The following is a 19,270-nucleotide window of genomic DNA, read 5'->3' on the forward strand; positions in this document are numbered from 1 at the left end:
TTTAGGTATATGACTTGAAAATATTTTCACCACTTTGTAGGTTTGTTTTTCATCTTCTTGATACTGTCCTTGGATATAAAAACAGTTTTGATGAAGTCTAATTTATCTTTTCTTTTGTTGCCCATAATTTGGATTTCATAAGACTCTGTTGCCAAATCCAAGATCCTGAAGATTTACCATTCCTTTACTTGGGGATATCCAGTTGTCCCAGCCCCATTTGGTAAAGAGATTATTCTTTCCTCTTTGAATGAATTTGGCACCCCTGTCAAAAATCAGTTGATCAGGGCACCTGGGTGGCTCAGTGGGTTAAGCCACTGCCTTCAGCTCAGGTCATGATCTCTCGTCCCAGGATTGAGTCCCGCATCGGGCTTTCTGCTCAGCAGGGAGCCTGCCTCCTTCTCTCTCTCTCTCTCTCTGCCTGCCTCTCTGCCTACTTGCGACTTCTCTCTGTCAAATAAATAAATAAAATCTTTAAAAAAAAATAATCAGTTGATCAACAGACGTTTGGATTTATTTCTGAACTCTCAATTCTATCCCATTGGTGTATACAGCTAATCTTTATGACAGTACCACACTGTTTTGATTACTGTAGTTTTGTTGTAAGTTTTGAGATTGGGAGATATGAGATATGAGATATTCTCAGCTTTGTACTTCTGTAACACCCCCTTGCAATTCCATATGATTCTGAGGATCGCCTTCTCCGGTTCCGCTAAAAGTGTTTTTGGAATTTTAATAGAGATTGCATTGAATCTGTAGAGTGCTTTGGGTAGTACGGACATCTTGATGATATTAATTCTTCCAATCCATGAACACGGGTGTCTTTCCATTTGTTCAGGCCTTTCAAGATACTTCTTGATACCTTTTAGCAGAATACAAAGGTGGGCAAAACCATCCAGCTCCTTCCAAAGTTACTAAGAAATGCAAAAGGAAAAGTCCCAAATGTTGAATGATTGCATCAAAACAAATTTAAGTGCATTCAAAAAGTGTGAGTGCTGTGAAGTGTGTAAACCTGATGATCCACAGACCTGTACCCCTGGGGATAAAAATATATGTTTATAAAAAATAAAAAAAATTTTTAAAAAGCATCATTTTATTTTTATATAAATAAGAGTTACTGATGAAGGGAAAAAACAAAATCACAACTATTGATATTTACCTAGGGAACCATTTTCATAGAACACTGATGGAGGAATATGGGATACATCTTCAGAGTGGAAGGGGACACAAGGACAAGCACACTAGATTGAAAGCATAAAAGCATATTCTCATAAGAACCAAGCAATCCTTGTTGTTGGAGGACCAAATGGAATCATCATTAATGTAAGTAGAATCAAAGTTCACAATCTGTAAGTCCTTCTTAAGATAGGCATGATTCAGCTTATTTACAGTTCGAGCAAAAGCATATTTAGAAGCACAGCTGTATGCTTCCAAGCTGTACACTTTCTTGAAATGCAGATCAAAAAATGGATTGTCCTAGAAGAAAAAGAGAGGCATGATTTAGCTTGTAGCCAGGAAAGTAGCTAGATTTCCCGGGGATTCTCTCATATTCTCTTACATATGCTTATTGATCCTAAAGTGTCAGTATCAAACATATTCCTGAAATCTACAAATGAGCTTTCCAAAGCTATCTGGTTTAAACATATTGCTTCTAAAGAGAACAATAATACGGAAGATTATTTTCAGAAGCCTCTGTGATTTTTCAATGATTCAAATAAAACATGTCTCAAGATGCATGGTTACCAAGTCTTCCCACAGTAGTAAGTTTGAGAGGATAAGTATGCGTGGAAGAAGAGAATAACCCCCCTTACAGACTTTGGAAAAGAGGAAAAGATTTCTCCTTTCCTTTATTAGAAGATTGGCTCCTTGTGCTATTCCAGTGGTAGAAGCAGGTAATATAAGATGGCAAGATTCGTTTTGCCATGCTACAGATCACCAGCTTGCTGACTTTGAAGTTAATAGCAAGGAATTATCTTTGAAGTTAATAGCTGGGATCATTAAATCATTTGACTGAAACTGTCAAATTACTTAAGACTGCCTCTATTGATCGCTCCTGGCTGCTGCTATACATCTAGCGGAGGTGTTCTGAGAAAAAGTGGACACCGAACCTCATCTAGGTCCTATATGTTAAAATAATCATTGCTGTTACTAGGAGCAGTAACAACAATGCCTTGCAATTATAAAATGCTTTTCCATTACAAAATGCTTCCACATTCATTAACTGTCTAACCCCTAACTCTTTTTGAGGTCAGAGGTTTTGAATTATTTATCTCTGTGTTCTTAGTGCTTATCCGTGGCAACTACTAAGTTCTCAACAAATGTGTGTTGAACTGATCAGAAGTAGTCCTATAAAAAGACAGGAGGAGTAAATGTTGCCCTAAATGACAAGGAGGTAGAGAGAGACCAAACCAGACTATTAATAATTTGTTACCATGTAGTGTATAAACATTATACAGAAATAGCTTATGCATTTGCAATTTCTCTTTTAAATAAGAAAATTCTTGCGGGAGGCAGGAGAAAGAACATGAGTTTTGAAGTTAGATAACGATTTCAAATCTCTGATGTAACCATGGGCAGAGTACTTACCTGATCTGGCCTTCAGTTTTCTCCTCATTTTAGAAAAGGTTACTATGAAATTTACATGAGATTAATTATAAAAACTGCATGTGTAGAGTGTAATAAATAATAGCTCTTTTCCCCCCTAATCTTCCCCCATAGATTGTGATACTAGTATAAATGCTACTTTGCTTCCTACCATTAAATTAAAAAAAAAAAAAACCAATGCTTTCAAAAAAGATTGTACAAAAGTGATGTGATTTTTAAACACAGTGTTCCCTTGAGCCACACCTTGCAAAAAGTTTCCTGGCTGTCATAATTTCAGCTTGAAAGACACTTCTGCAGGAAATCCCAGTAAAAGGAAATCACGCCCCTTCCATCACCATAGTAATCATGCTCTTTATATAGTTTTCTCACCAGAACATTTGTTCCTTATCCTGTAGATAATCTGTTATGCCTTTGAGATACTCAGAGATTACTTTTCTCCTTTAGCCTAATAACTGAAGCCCGAGGAGACATGCACACGGAACACAAGTACCTCCCTCCCTCTCTTTCTCTTTCTTCTCTTGTTCTTTCTTCCCATAGAACCCTAGAGCTAGAAGGGGATCTCATGGATCCCTCAGTGACCTCCTGTTTATGGCTGGGATGATAGTTTCCGGAGAGGTGGAGCCCAGGTCGCACATGTAGTTGTTGGCAGAGTCAGGATAAGAACCAAGATCTCAATCAACCCAGCCCAATGTTTTGTTACACCACCCGTCCTCCTGGTATACCACATCACTCTCCAAATCCCCAGTCCTTTTGATTTATGCTTTATAGATTGACTTCAATTTCAATTCCATTTCACTTTAAAGTTGACAACTCTCTGGCTCAAAACTGTTCTATTTAAAACCGTATCGTTGTTGTTGAGAAAAATATAACAATGCTGACTTCTGAGGATTCAATTCCAAAAGAGAGGAGACATAGAAATTCCCATAATATCTGGGATATTTTCATTTCATCCACAGAAAGCAAATCTTTGAAAGAAATGCTCTTTGAATATGATAAGGTGTTGTTTGTTTGTTTGTTTTTTCCTGGCAGTTTAGTATTTTAGGTCCTAAAATTTTGGGTGATAAAATTAGAAATACTCAAGTTTTCTTTTGTGTCTAGTTCATGATGATCTTCCATGGGAAAGGGAAGAGTCAACAAAGTTGGGATGGAATCAAGGCCAGGAAGGTAAGGAAAAAATAGACCATAGCGAGCTGTTTCCAGGGAATCTACATTGACAGCCTTGCTGAATACAACCTCAGGCACTGACCAAGCTTGTAGAAAATCATTATGACACCAGTAATATTTGAGAACTTGAGAGAAAAATAAGAAGAGAATAATGGCCCAAAAAAGAGACAGGGATGGTTAAGTCATGAAACTAGATCAGTGAACTTGACATCGATTTCTTTTTAAAATTTTTTTTTTATTTTTAAATATTTTTATTTATTTATTGAGAGAGAGAGGCAGTGAGAGAGAGCATGAGTAAAGAGACGGTCAGAGGGAGAAGCAGACTCCCCGTGGAGCTGGGAGCCTGATGCGGGCCTCGATCCTGAGACTCCGGGATCATGACCTGAGCCAAAGGCAGTTAAATGTTTTTAATTTATTAAACAGCACAGTAAGAGAGAGCTATGAGAGAGACCATGAGTAGGGGGTGGAGGGGGGAGAGGAAGAAAGGGAGAGAGAATCTTAAGGAGGCTCCACACCCAGTGTAGAGCCTGATGCAGGGCTCAATCTCACATCCTGAGATCATGACCTGAGCTGAAATCAAGAGTCAGATGCTTAACCAACTGAGCTACTCAGGAGGCCCTTGAAATTAATTTCTGATAAAATTCAATGCAGTATAGAAATTTTGACAAGTACATGAAAGTGTAAAGAAGAAATAATAATTTAAAAATATGTAATCCTGGGGCACCTGGGTGGCTCAGTGGGTTAAGCCTCTGTCTTCAGCTCTGGTCATGATCTCAGGGTCCTGGGATCAAGCTGCACATTGGGCTCTCTGCTCAGTAGGGAGCCTGCTTCCCAACCCCACCCCTACCCCGCCTGCCTCTCTGCCTACTTGCGATCTCTCTGTGTCAAATAAATAAATGAAATCTTTAAAAAAATATGAAATCCCATCACACAGAGGTAATTATTGTTAAAATACTTATTTCTTTCATCTATACATATACATGTGTAAATATGTATACCTGTATTTATTTTTTGTAATTGAATTTAAGTTTCAGATATTAGTTTTCAATAATATGAAATATTCTAAATATGCAAAATGGGATAATAGCAAAGAAAAACTTTGTGTTTGGCTGACTTTTAAAAAACTCATTAAAATTTGGCTCAGATGGTTGGGCGTCTGCCTTCGGCTCAGGTCCTGGTCTCCAGGTACTGGGATGGAGTCCCACATCAGGCTCTCTGCTCAGCAAGGAGTCTGCTTCTCCCTCTCTGTCTGCCTCTCCCCCTACTTGTATTCTCATTCTCTCTCTCAGGTGAATGGATAAGATCTTTAAAACAAACAAACAAACAAACAAACAAACAAACAAAAAAAGCTTGTTAAGTGGTGAACAACTGTGTTCTGAGACATTCTTGCAGAAGCATGATTTTTAATGACGTGACATTTCATCATATAGATATGCAGTAATAATTATTTCCTAAGTGTCTAAAACTTTAAGTTGAATATATTATCAGAAAAATGTTATGTAAGTACAGGAAAAAAAAAAAAAAAGCAATGATATCCAGCATGCTTTGGCCAAGAAGTTATGCCAAACATACCAAATTTTAAAATAGGATTGATTCCTAGGTGATGTCAAGATAATGGCAGATAGCATATATTGATTTCAGTAAAGATCATAATGGCAAAATTCAGTCATTCAGACTAGATAATTAAGTAAATAAGTAAGTAAGGTAGAATTAAGTGCTTATGTCTGTCCATTTTACCACTGTATCTTCAGAGCCTAGCACAATTTGGTATACCACAAATTCTAAAAGAATGAATGAATGAATATACAAACTTGTAGAGATGTTAAACAAGCAGTCCAAAGAAGGCAAAAAATTAATAGATTTCTGGGCAAAGTCCAACTCCATCACTGAATAGCTTTGTGACCTTGGGCAAGTCAATTAATCTCTTTGAGTTCCGTTTTCCTTATCTGTAAATTGGAAGTAATAACAGAATCTAGTTCTATAGGGTTTTGTGATGATTATGTGAAATTATATATGAAAAGAGCTTCATGTGGTTCCTGGCATCTGATAAGAGTTCACTAAATGTGAGATGGTATTAGGGAGAGGTATTACAAGTGGTGGCAATAGTAACCTAACAATTACCTGGAGGTTACCCAAATGGCATTTAGCTCTGCCTGCTTCATCATTTTTATTATTGATTTGAATCAAGTCCTACATGTTGTGTTCATTGAATCTGCATCATAATACAGTGAATATTAAAAAAAAATCAGGTGTTAAAAGATTTGATAGGTGAGAATAATAGACCAAACTAAGAATACGGTATTCACAAGGATTAAGAACAAATGTACTGCCATGAATAAAACTGGAGGGGGTTATGCTAAGTGAAATAAGTCAGGCAGAGGAAGACAATTATAATATGGTTTCACTCATATGTGGAACATAAGGGAAAGTGTGGAGGACCACAGGGGAAGAGAGAGAAAACTGAATGGGAAGAAATCAGAGAGGAAGACAAATCATGAGAGACTCTGGACTCCAGGAAGCAAACTGAGGGTTACGGAAGGAAGGGGCGGGTGGGGGGATGGGGTCACCAGGTGATGGGCATTAAGGAGGGCACATGTGGTGATGAGCACTGGGTGTTATACACAACGAATGAATCGTTCAACACTACATAAAAAATGAATGATGTACTATATCTTGGCTAATTGAACATAATAAAAAAAGAATAAAAAAGCTTAAATTGATCCAACAAAACCACCAACACTTATTGAATGCTTACTATCTACAAGGCAGAAGACTACGATAAAAGATGAAAAGTCATGGTCTCAGTTTTTTTAGGGGGTTTCCATCCAGAAGAGAGACAGAGTAAGCCAACAATTGCAGTTTGTAGAATTATGTCTGTAACTGACATGCAAAATGCAATGGGGGTTTGGGGGAAGGAAAACATGAGTACGACTTTATCCAATGGGGAATCTGGGAATGGGGTGAGAGATGGAGGTGACTGGGCATTTTAAACATCAAGAATCAGTAGTTAAGCACTGTGGATTTACATAGTTTAAGGGGGAATGACCAGAAATAAAGGAGCCAGATCACCAAGAGCCCTAATTTCAATTTTATTCTATGTAAGTAGAGGCTATGGCAGATCAGGTTAAATGATAATTCAGGCACAAAAGACCCGAGGTTTCAGGTAAGTGTTTAATAGAAAAAAAGAATTTAGATCATAGGAAATACAAACTGGTCACACTAATTCTAAACGATTGTATTTAATTCTGAAAAGCTGGAGCATTCCAGGGGAGAGAAAAAGGTGGAGAGAGGGTGTTGAAGCAACGTCATCAGCAAGAAATCACAACAAATCTACTCCCTCTTAACACTTGTATTGTTCCACCATATTACCTTCTTTGATCTTCATATGAAAGTTATTTAAAGAATGAAATGGGTACATTTAACCTAGAAAAGTGAAAACTTGAGGGAACATTATAATCATCTTCAAATATTGAAAAGCCTGCTATGTGAAAGGAGGATTGGATTTTTCCTAAATCGCTCTGAACGGCAAAACCAGGACTGATGGGTGGGTGTTAGGAGTGAAGTAAATTTTTGGTTAAACATAGCAGGAAATTTAAAAATAAAATATGGTGATTCAGAAGTTGAATGGACTTCCTCACATGATAAGGAGTTCCCCATCAGTGGATGAGTTCAAGAGAAGACTGAGAAAATCACGTGGTAAGTGGTCATGTGGAGACATTTGCATATACACCCTCTCCCCCGCTTTCAACTCTAAGGTTGTAGGATTTCCAAGAGTTATTGGTTTTTCTGGAGGTTCAAGTGGTTAAGGAACAGCAGTTTGAAGAAGATGAGGAAGAATTCCCAAAATTTAATGGAGGAACTTGGGGTTGGGAGAGGGTGACGGTGGAAGCATCATATAAAGTTTTAGGATTGACTGGTATATCATGTTTAACCTGTTAAGACCCCCTTGAGAAAGATGCTTTTAAATTTAAAAGACAAAAATTTAAACTTCAGCTCAGAAAAACGGAACAACAACAAAAAAAAATCCAGTGGATTATCCCAGCAGAAAAACCCACAGCACTTAAGAACACTATGTCATCTTAACACTTAGTATATGCCAAGAATAATACAAAGTAGGATATTGAACATAAAGATTTCTAGCATATTGATCCCACATCTCCCTTGCAAAACATTAACACTTACGGTATCTGCTTCTTTTCCATCAATCATCTGCAGATCGTTCAAAGACCACTTTTTTGTTACTTCATATTTTTCATCTAAACCTATTCTGTAGTGTTTCACCATAATTATTTTTACTTCTTCATTTTTGGTCACTGGAGGGCAGAAAAACATTTAGTTTACATAAACTCTTAGAAGGTAATAAATTATTCATCAAGTTATACTTTTTACACTTTTCAGTATTTATGTATCTCCTTTTCCTAGAATCAAGTTTGAGGCTTCATTATATCTGTACCCCACTGATGAACCCTGATGTATCTGAACCTTCATGAGTACGCCCCCTAATTTGCTCCATATGTTAACTTACTTACATACTGCCGTGGTAATGTCTGTCAGATGAAGCACTGAGCTATGTGCTTTCAGCTATGAGCTTTGTGGTGGAGAATGGGGTTCGACTCATGGCAGGAAATAAGAGCGTTAGCATACAGTCAGTGCCGAAGTATTTACCAGAACAAATTGGAATTTTAATTTATGACAATATGGAAAATGATTTCAGGAAAGCAAACAGTTTGCTCACACAGCAACACAGTGTCGAAGAGTGACCATACGAATACTCTGCATGCTTTCCTTTAAAGTCGCTGTGAGATTTTTGATGTAGAAGTGCTTGGATTGCAGCTGCTGTTGGCCTGTTTGGTATTGTTTGAGATTTTTAAATCTTCTTTAGAATGTCTCCAAATTTTAGCATTCAAAGTGTGCCATCAAGACAAAAATCTTTAGTACTATACCTTAAAAAGCATGCGAAAAATCATTGCTTATCTGATGTGAACAAAATGAGGGAAATAATTTCCTGGACTTAAAATCTTTGGTCTCATCTGAACACATCAGAAGAATCAACATTTGATGTTGGAGCTCCTAGATTGAAAATGATCAATGAATTAATAAAGAAGTATTTATTGAGAATCTGCTATTTACCTGAGAGAGCTATTACAGATGCCAAAAGGGATACAAGTGTGAGACATGGTCCCTGCCTTCTAGAAACTATGGGTTTGTTGAAGAGACTATTCCAACACGAAATACATAATGATGGTATATAATGGTATATAGGTATATTATAAAGAGGTCGGGGTGGGAATTGAATATCTGAAAGCTTCTTTCAAGATGGATGATGTCACTTCGAGAGTTGCAAACTGGTTCTGTCCCCTAAGAGTGAGGTTGGAATTTGTCTTTAAGGAACTTTCTTTTGGTTCTGGAAAGTGCTACTTTGGCATATCCTCTTGGTTAAGAAGATATAAAGCAATACATGATAATATAATCATAATGCTAGATAAAAATGTGCAGCAGACAATATGTTCAACGGGATCCTGAGGAGGGAGAGGTTCAGGATAGTTAAGGAAGGGATTCTGGGAGAAAAAGAATTTTAGTATATGTGCTGCCGAAGCGAGCACGGGAGAAAAAGAATTTTAGAAAGGATTTAAATCAGTCCTATTTGGGAAGGCAGGGGTGATACTGAAAGCATCTCTAGGTGAAGGACAGCATGAGGAAAAGGATGACAATAGAAGCTGAACTCACCAATAGAATTAGAGCAGGTGGACTGGATAGACTGGTTGGAGAGAGGGTAGGGCAGGCAAGAGGGCGAACTAGGTTGAGAGAAGATTGTGAAAATGTTTTGAAACCTCTGGTTTGAAAAGGGATAGAAACCACCGAGGACTTGTGGTCTCTGAATCCTCCCTCCGGTGGAAAGGATGGGATTCTGGTCTGGACAGTGAAGGCTCCAGAATCAGGCCTGGTGAAGGGAATCAGTAACCTCGGAAGGTGAAAGTGAGACTGAAATTAAGGCAGCCAGTTCTCAGTGACTTCAGTCCTTTACAGGTTGACAATCTAAGAAGGCTCTCCATCAGGTGTTCAGTGAAAGCTCATGCAGTTAATACCTACTCAATAAGTCTCTTTCCTCCTTGGAGCAGGGGCTAGTACAGAGGTGCCCTGTTAAAGGAGTATTTTTCTGGGAGCAGTGGAACACACAATACATTGGAGAAGAACAGAAAGCCTTAGTGGGCTCTGGCTTTAGACAGTATGGATTCAAATCATGATACCACTTTGTACAGTGTGGTCTGAGTAAACTACTTTATGTCCAGAGAGACTAAGCCTCCATTCAGTCAAGTTGTAAAGCAAGATCAGAGTTCTACAAACTCAAACTCATGGCATGTAGAGGCTAAAGATAAAGTATACAAGTGAGGTAGGATAGTGACTGTTTTTCAGTAAATGGTAAAGTATTGTGTTTTGTTCTAAAAGGCTGTTTGTAAACTAGGCACAGTATGCGGGCAGTGTAATAGATGTGGCAGATCTAAGTAAGATTTCAAATGAGGCATTGACAACACTGGATGGAAACCTAAACAGGAGAGTACAGATAGTGAGCTGCTTGGGCAGAATAATGAGTTTAGTTTTTGACATTCACAGAAGGTGTCCACAAGGAATCTCAGAAGAGAAGGAGAATGAAGTTTGTAGTTTAGGGGTGGAGATAGGGGCTTGGGATTTTTCTGTGTGGACAGATTTCCAAGACCAAGTTTATAGGGAAAAGAGCAGAAGAAAGAGGTGAGACAGAACAGAGAAGAAAAAGGTATCAGTAGAGACGTTTGAGAAGGTGCCATGGGAAGAGACAAGCCCAATAATGCGATGCTGTGGAAATCAAGAGGACAGAGGATTTAAAAAATTGGAGACAATCCCATGAAGTCACTTTGTTGGGTAAAGCAGAATTCAGACCTGGCACCGAATCTGACTTGGGAAATATCATTGATTTCTTTCCTGAGGTCAGTTTCTCGGGAATGGTGAGAGCAGAACAATTTGCAGAAGACTCCTTCATGCATGAACTGATACTGAGTACATACTGTGTGCCAGTTCCTGGATTAGGTAGGATTAAAACAAGAAACAGGGGGAGAATAAAGGCTATGATTTAGATCACATATTCCAAGAGTTTGGAAGAGGAAGGATCGTGTATTCTGGGGGATGAAGGGAGTGATTGAAGAGTATGTCCTTGAGACGACCCGGAAATGAAGATTTCAAGTAGGTACCAACAAACTGGCTCAGAGTCTGTGAGCCTCCAAAAACTGGTGGGTTTCTCTGTACATTTCTCTGTACATTTCTCCAGCTCTATGAAAGGTCTATTTCCATTGGTCTGGATGTTAGCTTTGGGAAGAGGAAAAGATTAGAAAGGAAACCTTTAGGATGGCATGTTGAAGTGGAGGCAGAGTTGATGCTTGTGGATTTACTGAAGACAAGATCTTGGAGGCAGTTCCTTCCACCAGGAGGCATCTGTGTCTGCTCAGGCAAAGGCTCTACCTTAGGAAAAAGGACAATGTTCTTTTTCTGGCTTACTGTCTCACTCGCTACTTAGGGTGCGGGAGAGGATGGGTGTGGGGAGAAATAACTGAATAGTATGTGAAAATGTAATTTAAGGCAACTTCTACTGCTTCATCTACATGTTCTGATAGTTGGCTGATTGCCTGTAGGCCTGCCAATTCATTTCATTAATTTGATAAATATTTGAGTTCCCCTTTTGTATAGGGCCCTGTGGCAGGCATGAAAACAATGAATTCCCATAAGGCACCATTCTTGCTCTCACAGAGCTCAGGAAGCTCTGAAAGAACACTGGTGATCATAGTACTGTGAATGAGGGAAGCTCAGACAGGGTAATAGAGGAAAATGAGAAGGGACATTGGACAACTGGTGGGGTTAGGGAGAGCTTCTTGAAGAGGGTCACCTGAGTGGTAAAGGGCAGTGGGAGTTGGCAGAATAAAGAAAGGAGCAGAGGGACTTCTGGAACAGCATGTGTACAAAAGCATGAAGTGCCTGACTCTTTTGAGTCATGATAGATATTTGGTATTGTTGGCATGAAGTATGCAGGTGGATAGGTGGTAAGAACCAGGGAAAGTGTAGTTCTTCAAGGGTCTGGAGTGCTAGGCTTAGGAATTGAAATGCTCTCCGAAAAGCTGTGTGTGTGTGTGTGTAGAGGTCTTGGGAGAAGGGTTGTTGCTGAAGGATTTTAAGTGATAGGCTGAGCTTTAAATTCTAGAACATTTTCTTGAGCAGTTCTATAAAGGATGGAAAGAGACATTAAGGAGAGAGGACCTACCAGTTATCAAGTTTTATCAAGTTTTCTTACATTAATAGTTACTGTCTCACATTAATGGTTGCTGTCTCACTAACACCAAACTAAGAAAACAAACACACTTTAAAAGGCAACCATTTGAGGCAATGATGCAGCACAGACACAGTGCAGACTCTTCAATTTGGCAAAAGTAGCCTCCTCTGGAGTCAAGGAGGCTCCAAGAATTGTCTGTAGCCAAGAGTCAAAGAAGTCTACTCATGCTGGAGCGGACCCAATCCCTAATTTCCATGCTTGGGATCTGCTTACAGCTGAAATTAAATGGCCATATCCACATTAATGCAGTGGCAAAGTGGAAACTTACCACATTGTCTTAAAACAGAAATGTGTTTATATAGTCCACGTGTTAGAGAGTTGGTTTCAGTAACATCAGAGGTGTCATTATATAACTCTGACTTAGTGAGTAATATCTATGGACTAAGGGAACTTCAAAATAACCTGCTCCAATATTACTAGTTTAGTTAGCATTTTTAGAATTATGAGCTTAACTTCACACCAACCATTTATTTTCACTTTTAATTACATTACATTAATAACTGTCTCTATTGCCATGATAAAACAGTCACTGTAATTCATAAGACTAAATGGAAAGAAGGTGGACTAATTGAGCCAATACAATTTTGCCGAATGGAGAAAAAAATTAGCTCACAAATAAGCTATACAGAAATGTTTTAAATAAACAAATGGCTGCTATTTTACAATCCTGTGTTACATAATTGTTTTCATCATTGAAATTAAATAGTATGAAAAAACCCACCAAGAGATATCAAAGATAGGAAGTTTCAGTGAAAATGTTTCAGTGTATCAATGATGTCTTGGGGTCATTGAGAATGCTATTATTGATTTCATTTGAAAAGCAATTTTCAAATTGTATTTTTTTTCTAGAAATATTTTTATAAAATCAATTTTGGGGCTTACTGAACACTATAGATTGAATGTTTCTGTCCTCTCAAAATTCATTTTTGAAATCCTAACCCCCATGGTGACGTGTTAGGAGGTGGAGACACTGGGAGGTGATGTGGCATTAGTACCTTTATGAAAAGACTCCAGAGAAATCCCTTGCCCTTTCTACCATGTAAGGTTAAAGGAAGATGATGGTCTCTGAGGAAGTGGTCTTCACCAGACACTGAGTCTACTGGGGTCATGATCTTGGACTTCCCAGTTTCCAAAATTGAGAAATAATATTTGTTGTTTATAAGGCACCCAGTCTCTAATATTTTGTTTCTTTTTCTTGTTAATGTATTCTTATTTAACACCTTTATTGTTACCATTCTTATTGTAAATGGTTTGACAAAATTGTTAGATTCCCTGGTTCACAAAAATTCTGTTCTGACATTAAAATATAATATATATGGATAATTTATACACAGTTTTCATAATTCTAGACAATGCCATTTATTTTTAAATTAACATTTATAAATGAAAAATGTTTTTCTAAATACATGAGAATGTTGGGGCTCCTGGGTGGCTCAGTGGTTAAAGCCTCTGCCTTTGGCTCAGGTCATGATCTCAGGATCCTGGGATTGAGTTCTCTGATCAGCAGGGAGCCTGCCTCCTCCTCCTGTCTCTCTCTGCCTGCCTCTCTGCCTACTTGTGATCTGTCTGTCAAATAAATAAAAAAAAAAAATCTTAAAAAAATAGTTGAGAATGCTTAAAATAATCTTTTTCTGAATATGTATATAATTTATATTTATAAAATATATATATCAATTTTCATTATATAGTAAATATAATACATATGTTTAGTGTCTATTTTAATTTTATTATAAATATTTATAGTATATACATTAATACAAATATATTTCAGCATGTTTTCACAGTAAACATATTTTTCTGCACATTTAAAAAATAAAACCCTACTTTCTATTTTATTTATTTGGAACATAATTTTATCATGTTTGTTTTTCTCCTAGTTAGGCTTTAACAGAAGAAAACTATGTGTAAATGTAGGTGTCATTATTTCCATTTCAGAGATACCAACACTGAGGCCAGAGAGGTTAATTATTTGCCCCAAATTTCACAGCTGGCAGGTGGACAAAGTAGAGTCAGGTTTTATACGATACCTGTCTGATTGTGAGCATCCCAGGGTCCATTCTACCATGCCTTGCTACTTCCTGTTCAGTTATGGTGAATGCTGCATATACTATTTCAAGCCCTTCAGAATTTCTTCAATTCATTTGCACTTATCATTGTACAAGTGACTTATCCCTTTCTAGTACCCGCATAAAATAGGGCTCCTTGGTCTTCTGTAAGAACATGCTGCTTTTAGCTGACAGGGATAATGTTGCTCTAGGCTAGGGGAAGCTTAACTCAAGAGAAATGACCTTGCAAACTCTGAGTTGGAAGGAGGTGCCAGGAAATCCTCACAGTAAATCCTAGCAAAATGCAGAGAAGGAGATTAGGTTTGTGGCATCTGATTCTTTTTTGTTTGTTTGTTTTTTTAAAAAAAATTTTATTTATTTATTTGACAGACAGAGATCACAAGTAGGTAGAGAGGCAGGCAGAGAGAGAGGAGGAGGAAGCAAGCTCCCCGCTGAGCAGAGAGCCCAATGCGGGGCTCGATCCCAGGACTCTGGGATCATGACCCGAGCCGAAAGCAGAGGCTTTAACCCACTGAGCCACCCAGGCGCCCCTATGGCATCTGATTCTTGACATCAATCAGGTGAAGTATCAAGATAACAGTACATCCTGGAGTGCCTGGGTGGCTCAGTGGGTTAAAGCCTCTGCCTTGGGCTTGGGTCATGATCCTAGGGTCCTGGGATCGAGCCTCGCAAGCCTGCTTCCCACTTTCTCTCTGCCTGCTTCTCTGCCTACTTGTGATCTTTGTCTGTCAAATAAATAAGTAAATAAATCTTAAAAAAAAAAAAAAAGATAACAGTACATCCCAATCATCTGGTTGTGAGACCTCTGCAAAAGACAGATTCGGATAAGATAAGTTGAAAATGTAACTTATCTAAACATTTCTTCTTTAGTTTGAAAAATGCCTGATGGAGTTCAGTTAGTCTTGCCTTCAGTTCTTACAAATTTAGAACTGCTAGACTGTAGGATATAAAGAGAAAATTATAACTATGAGCATCTATTCTGTGAAGGTGGCCAGCATTCAAAATTTGGAGTTACTTGCCTCAATAATTGTGATACAACCTGTTTGATTCACATCATTAGAAATCTTCTGAGTAAAGCGTGATCAAAGATTAAAGACCATCAATCATCACACTGACTTCATTTTCAATTACCATTCTGCCTAAATGTATTTGAAAGGGTCATAAAGAGATGTTACATTTAGTCAAAGTGCTCTCAAACTAATGGATACAATACAGAGAAGAGCTATGAAAAATTGGGAATAATTATGACTTATGATGTTAACTTTTATCTGAAATATCACAATCTTGCTTTCTCTTCACATCTGAGAAGACCTTGTTTTGTTTTGTTGTTGTTGTTTTTGGTTCTTTTTTCCTTCCTTACTTCTTACAAAAGAGAATAATTAAATTTTACTAATGAAAGTGATCATCTATGCTACTTGGTCATTTTCCAGATGAGAAAATTGAACCCTAAAGAGGTTGTCTTCACACGTTATGAATGTTGACCTCTTGACCTTCTGAACCTTGTTAAAAGGATTCAGATCATTTATAAAAAAAGATAGGAGATAACCCCAGTCTATAGGATCTTCCTTAGAACTCAAGAACAAGAGAAAAAAAGACATTATCCATTTCTGAAAGTTTAATTCTAGGGACCTTTTTTTTTCATGTCAGATAGGACAAGTTTAGTTATTTATATGATTAGAGAGAAGAATTAAATTGTATTTGGTAAGTTAGATATACGTATTGTTCAGATATTTTATTTTTATAAGTTTTCATTAAAAATATTTATATACTAATGTTACATGATAAGTAATTAACTTTATAAAAAGGATCATCATAAGAATAAAATGATTAAATATTAATGTTGGAATAAACATCTTCTTTAATATATTAAGTAAAAATACTTAAAAATACAGTAATTTTGTGGTTAAGATACAATATATTTTCTAAAATTATTTTATTTGACTTTTTTCCACAATTTGATTTATTTCTTTTTCCTGGCCAATTAAGTTTTTTACCTTGTTGATATGCCAAGTCCTCTTACTCTGTATTTATATAGCAACACATGCTAGATAAAGTGTTAGATAAATATTAATATGCCTATTATTGAGTAAATATTGTTCTTATTAAGAATGATAGAATTTTTAAAAATTCTTAGCACTTTACTGAAAGCTGTTCTACTCTCCCTATAGTACTCCAACTTGACAACTTTAGAGAGTCCTTCTGAGGCAATTATCAGGAAGAAAATTATAATAAGTTGTTTTCTGAAAATGCTGAGGTGTGCCTTAAAAAAGAAAATCCACAATGAATACTGAGAGTTTCTGAGCTCTTTCCTCCTAAGCTCCTGAGAAGTAGTAAAAGGCATAGATTGGGAAAAGGGAATGCTATATATTAAATTCAATAATGGCACAAACATTTCTGGCTTAATTCACAAACATGACAGGTTAGGCAAATCATAATTAAGCACAAAGCCTATTCCCATGTATGGAAAGTTTTTGTGAATTTTAAGAACATGAGGGAATCTGTATCTGTATCTGTATTTTGGTAAAGTCGTTTAGAGAGCAGAGAATTTAGAGAGCAGATCCTTATCCTTAAAGTTCCATCTTCATGAACTAATTTCTACCATTCAAGTATTGTTTCTGTGAGCACACTTCCTAGAAGAGAAAGAATTTTTAGAGGATCATTTCTCTTTTCAAAATAAGCCCCCAGGAAGTCAAAAAAGCCTTTAGAAGAAAATCTAAGGTCTTTTTCTCTTTCCTGGCATGAAAAAGGAGCACCTCCTAGTTGTCCAGGCTGGTTGGAAATAGAGCCCTGTAACTCAATTCTCCGGTGTATTTAAAAATATACAGAAAGCTCTCTGTTGAATTTTTTAAAAATGAGCTTTTACACGTTAAGATTGCATACCATGCAAGTAAAATTAAATAAAACATTGGAGACAAAATAATCAAAGCAGGAAAATACATACCTGGCTTCATTCTGAACGATCAACCAAGATATTTCTTACTACGATATCATTTTTCTGTCTTCCATTTTAGCACTGAAAATAAAATCCTGTGGCATCCAAATTCCTAAACTTGGCAGGGTTAAGCTCTATCACCAGAAGATACACGTGCTGTTATTATAGCGGAAAACAAATGCAAACCTGTCCTTTTCATCACCCACGCCTCTGGGAGGTATTTACATTCCGAAGTGATAAGAGAAAGAACAGCTTACCTGACACGCAGAGGTAATACCTGTCCTGGACCGAGAACTCGATTTCAATAAACTCATACAGATGCTGCGAGAGTGGCTTAAACAGTTTCTTCTCCAAGTCCTCCTTCACCAATGATGACATTTCCTCCACTTGGCCTGATGTCTTGGCTCAAGATCACCCTCGCTCGCCTTTTGCTCCCTAGATTTCCTGCCGGGCTTTGCACCTCCCAGCCCTCGCTGACTTGAACTTCTCACTGGCAGTCAGACCCGGGCTCCGCAGAGCGGTCGGCGCGCGCGGTCAGGCCCCTCACCGCGCTGCGTGCCCAGGGGCAGCGGCCAGAAAGGCGGCGGCAACACCCGCCCCACCGTCACTCCTCCGCATCCAGGCTCAAGGAGGCTGCTCTCTGGAGCTCTCCTGTGGTTTGCTGATGGGGATCACAATTCTGAACACCGGCAGCTCTACTTGTGGAGTCCCTTGGTTACTCTAGTCTCTAGCCTTTTCCCTTTCGCGCCGCTCTGCAGAGGAAGACCACCGCTTCGGCTTGATTCCATTATATAAATCAGCTGTCTGGTTCTATTGATTGGGATCATCTTCCATTAAGAACTTTGCTATCATTGGCCGGAGACAGCTCGCTCGCGACCCTTCCAACAAGTCTCTTGCCTTTCTTCTTTCCCCTCCTGCCACTCATCAGACCTTTGCTTCTGTGAAAGTCAGCACCAATTCCTGGGCCCGAATGATTGTTTAAAATGTGCTCCCTTTGATGTTATGCTACTACTCACAAAGAAAAAATGTAGTAGGTATCTACCTGGGCACAGCTTTCTGTTTGTCTCTTGGGAGGGTGAGTCTTCTATCCCCAGGGAGTTTATGATCTGATAGAGAGGAGTGCACCATAATAATTAGCGTGAGTGTTTGAAAGTGATACGTGGCACAAAAGAAAAGGGAACGAATGGAGAAGATATTTGTACCTGAAAAGTATCAGAGGAAGTGCTGTAGGAGAAGGTCTTATCTGGAGCTTGAAGAGTGAGTGAAAAGTATCCAGGTTGGGGGTGGGGGGTGGGGAGAGGGAAGCAGCCTATTCCACAGACAGACTCTGTGATCCAAAGGCCTTCATCAGAAAGCTCAGAGGGGCCTTTGGGACGAGGGGAAGTAGTCTGTTTTCCTGAGTGGTAGCCTGTGTGAAAAGTAAAAGATAAGACTGGAAAGGTAGCCTAGGGCCAGATCAGAAAGGGCCTTGAATGCCAGATTAACCCTTTGGACTATACTCTGTAGAAGTAGAGAGCCAGTGAAGATTTGGGGGCATTCATTCATTCATTCATTCAACAAATATTTCTCAAGGGTTGACTTTTGTGCCAGGGAATACACAATGAAAAAGACAGGTCAATTCCTTGCTCCTGTAGAGCTTAGAGGGGTAAAGCGAAAATAAAGAAATGAACCAGTGACCATTCAGGACACGCTCAGCTGCAAGTAACAGAACACGTGACATAAAGTTGTACAGAGGAAAGACTTCAAACTCTCATCATTAAAGGTCTGCGAGGAGACATTTTCAAGATCAGCTCAGCCCTCATAGATGAGGGTCCTAAGTGCTTTGATTCTTCCAGCCCTCAGCTGTTGGCTTTTTGTCCTTAGGCTGTTGTCGTTTAGCTCCAAGGACAGGAAGACAGGGGGTCAGGGATTGGTAACTCTTCTTGATTTCTTTTTATGTCAGAAGCAAACTCTTTCTCAGAAAGCAGCCAGTGACTTCCCTTTATATCGCCCAAACTGGGTCACATGGCCATCCTAGGAAATAAGTATATATGATTTTTGGTGCCTACCACGGGAAAGGGGATTGTCTAACAAGGAAGAAGAGGCCGGGAATGACCGTCAGCAGTCAGTAAATAGTGTTCCATGGCTTCCATATTAGCTGCTCTAGAGAAAAAT

The 19,270-nt window shown here is 38.4% G+C and overlaps 1 protein-coding gene across 1 annotated transcript; it reads right to left on the reverse strand.

Annotated features, from left to right (window-relative positions):
* Positions 1–1,140: 1,140 nt before the first annotated feature.
* Positions 1,141–17,742, reverse strand: EXOC1L (exocyst complex component 1 like). The gene is made up of 3 exons (XM_082728678.1): positions 17,374–17,742; positions 7,948–8,078; positions 1,141–1,473 (listed from the first exon to the last, which is right to left on the reverse strand). The coding sequence occupies exons 1-3, from the start codon at positions 17,492–17,494 to the stop codon at positions 1,207–1,209; spliced, it is 519 nt and encodes a 172-aa protein (XP_082584804.1). The 5' UTR covers positions 17,495–17,742; the 3' UTR covers positions 1,141–1,206.
* Between the last annotated feature and the right edge of the window lie 1,528 nt (positions 17,743–19,270).

Source organism: Mustela nivalis (genome assembly GCF_964662115.1).
Source record: "Mustela nivalis genome assembly, chromosome: 4".
Taxonomy (NCBI): Eukaryota; Metazoa; Chordata; class Mammalia; order Carnivora; family Mustelidae; genus Mustela; species Mustela nivalis.

Coding starts and splice junctions, on each gene's coding strand:
- EXOC1L (XM_082728678.1), bottom strand. CDS start 17,494: ATGTCATCATTGGTGAAGGAGGACTTGGAGAAGAAACTGTTTAAGCCA. Junction 8,079..17,373: donor GTATTACCTCTGCGTGTCAG/GTAAGCTGTTCT, acceptor TCTGCCCTCCAG/TGACCAAAAATGAAGAAGTA. Junction 1,474..7,947: donor ATGGAAAAGAAGCAGATACC/GTAAGTGTTAAT, acceptor TTTTTCTTCTAG/GACAATCCATTTTTTGATCT.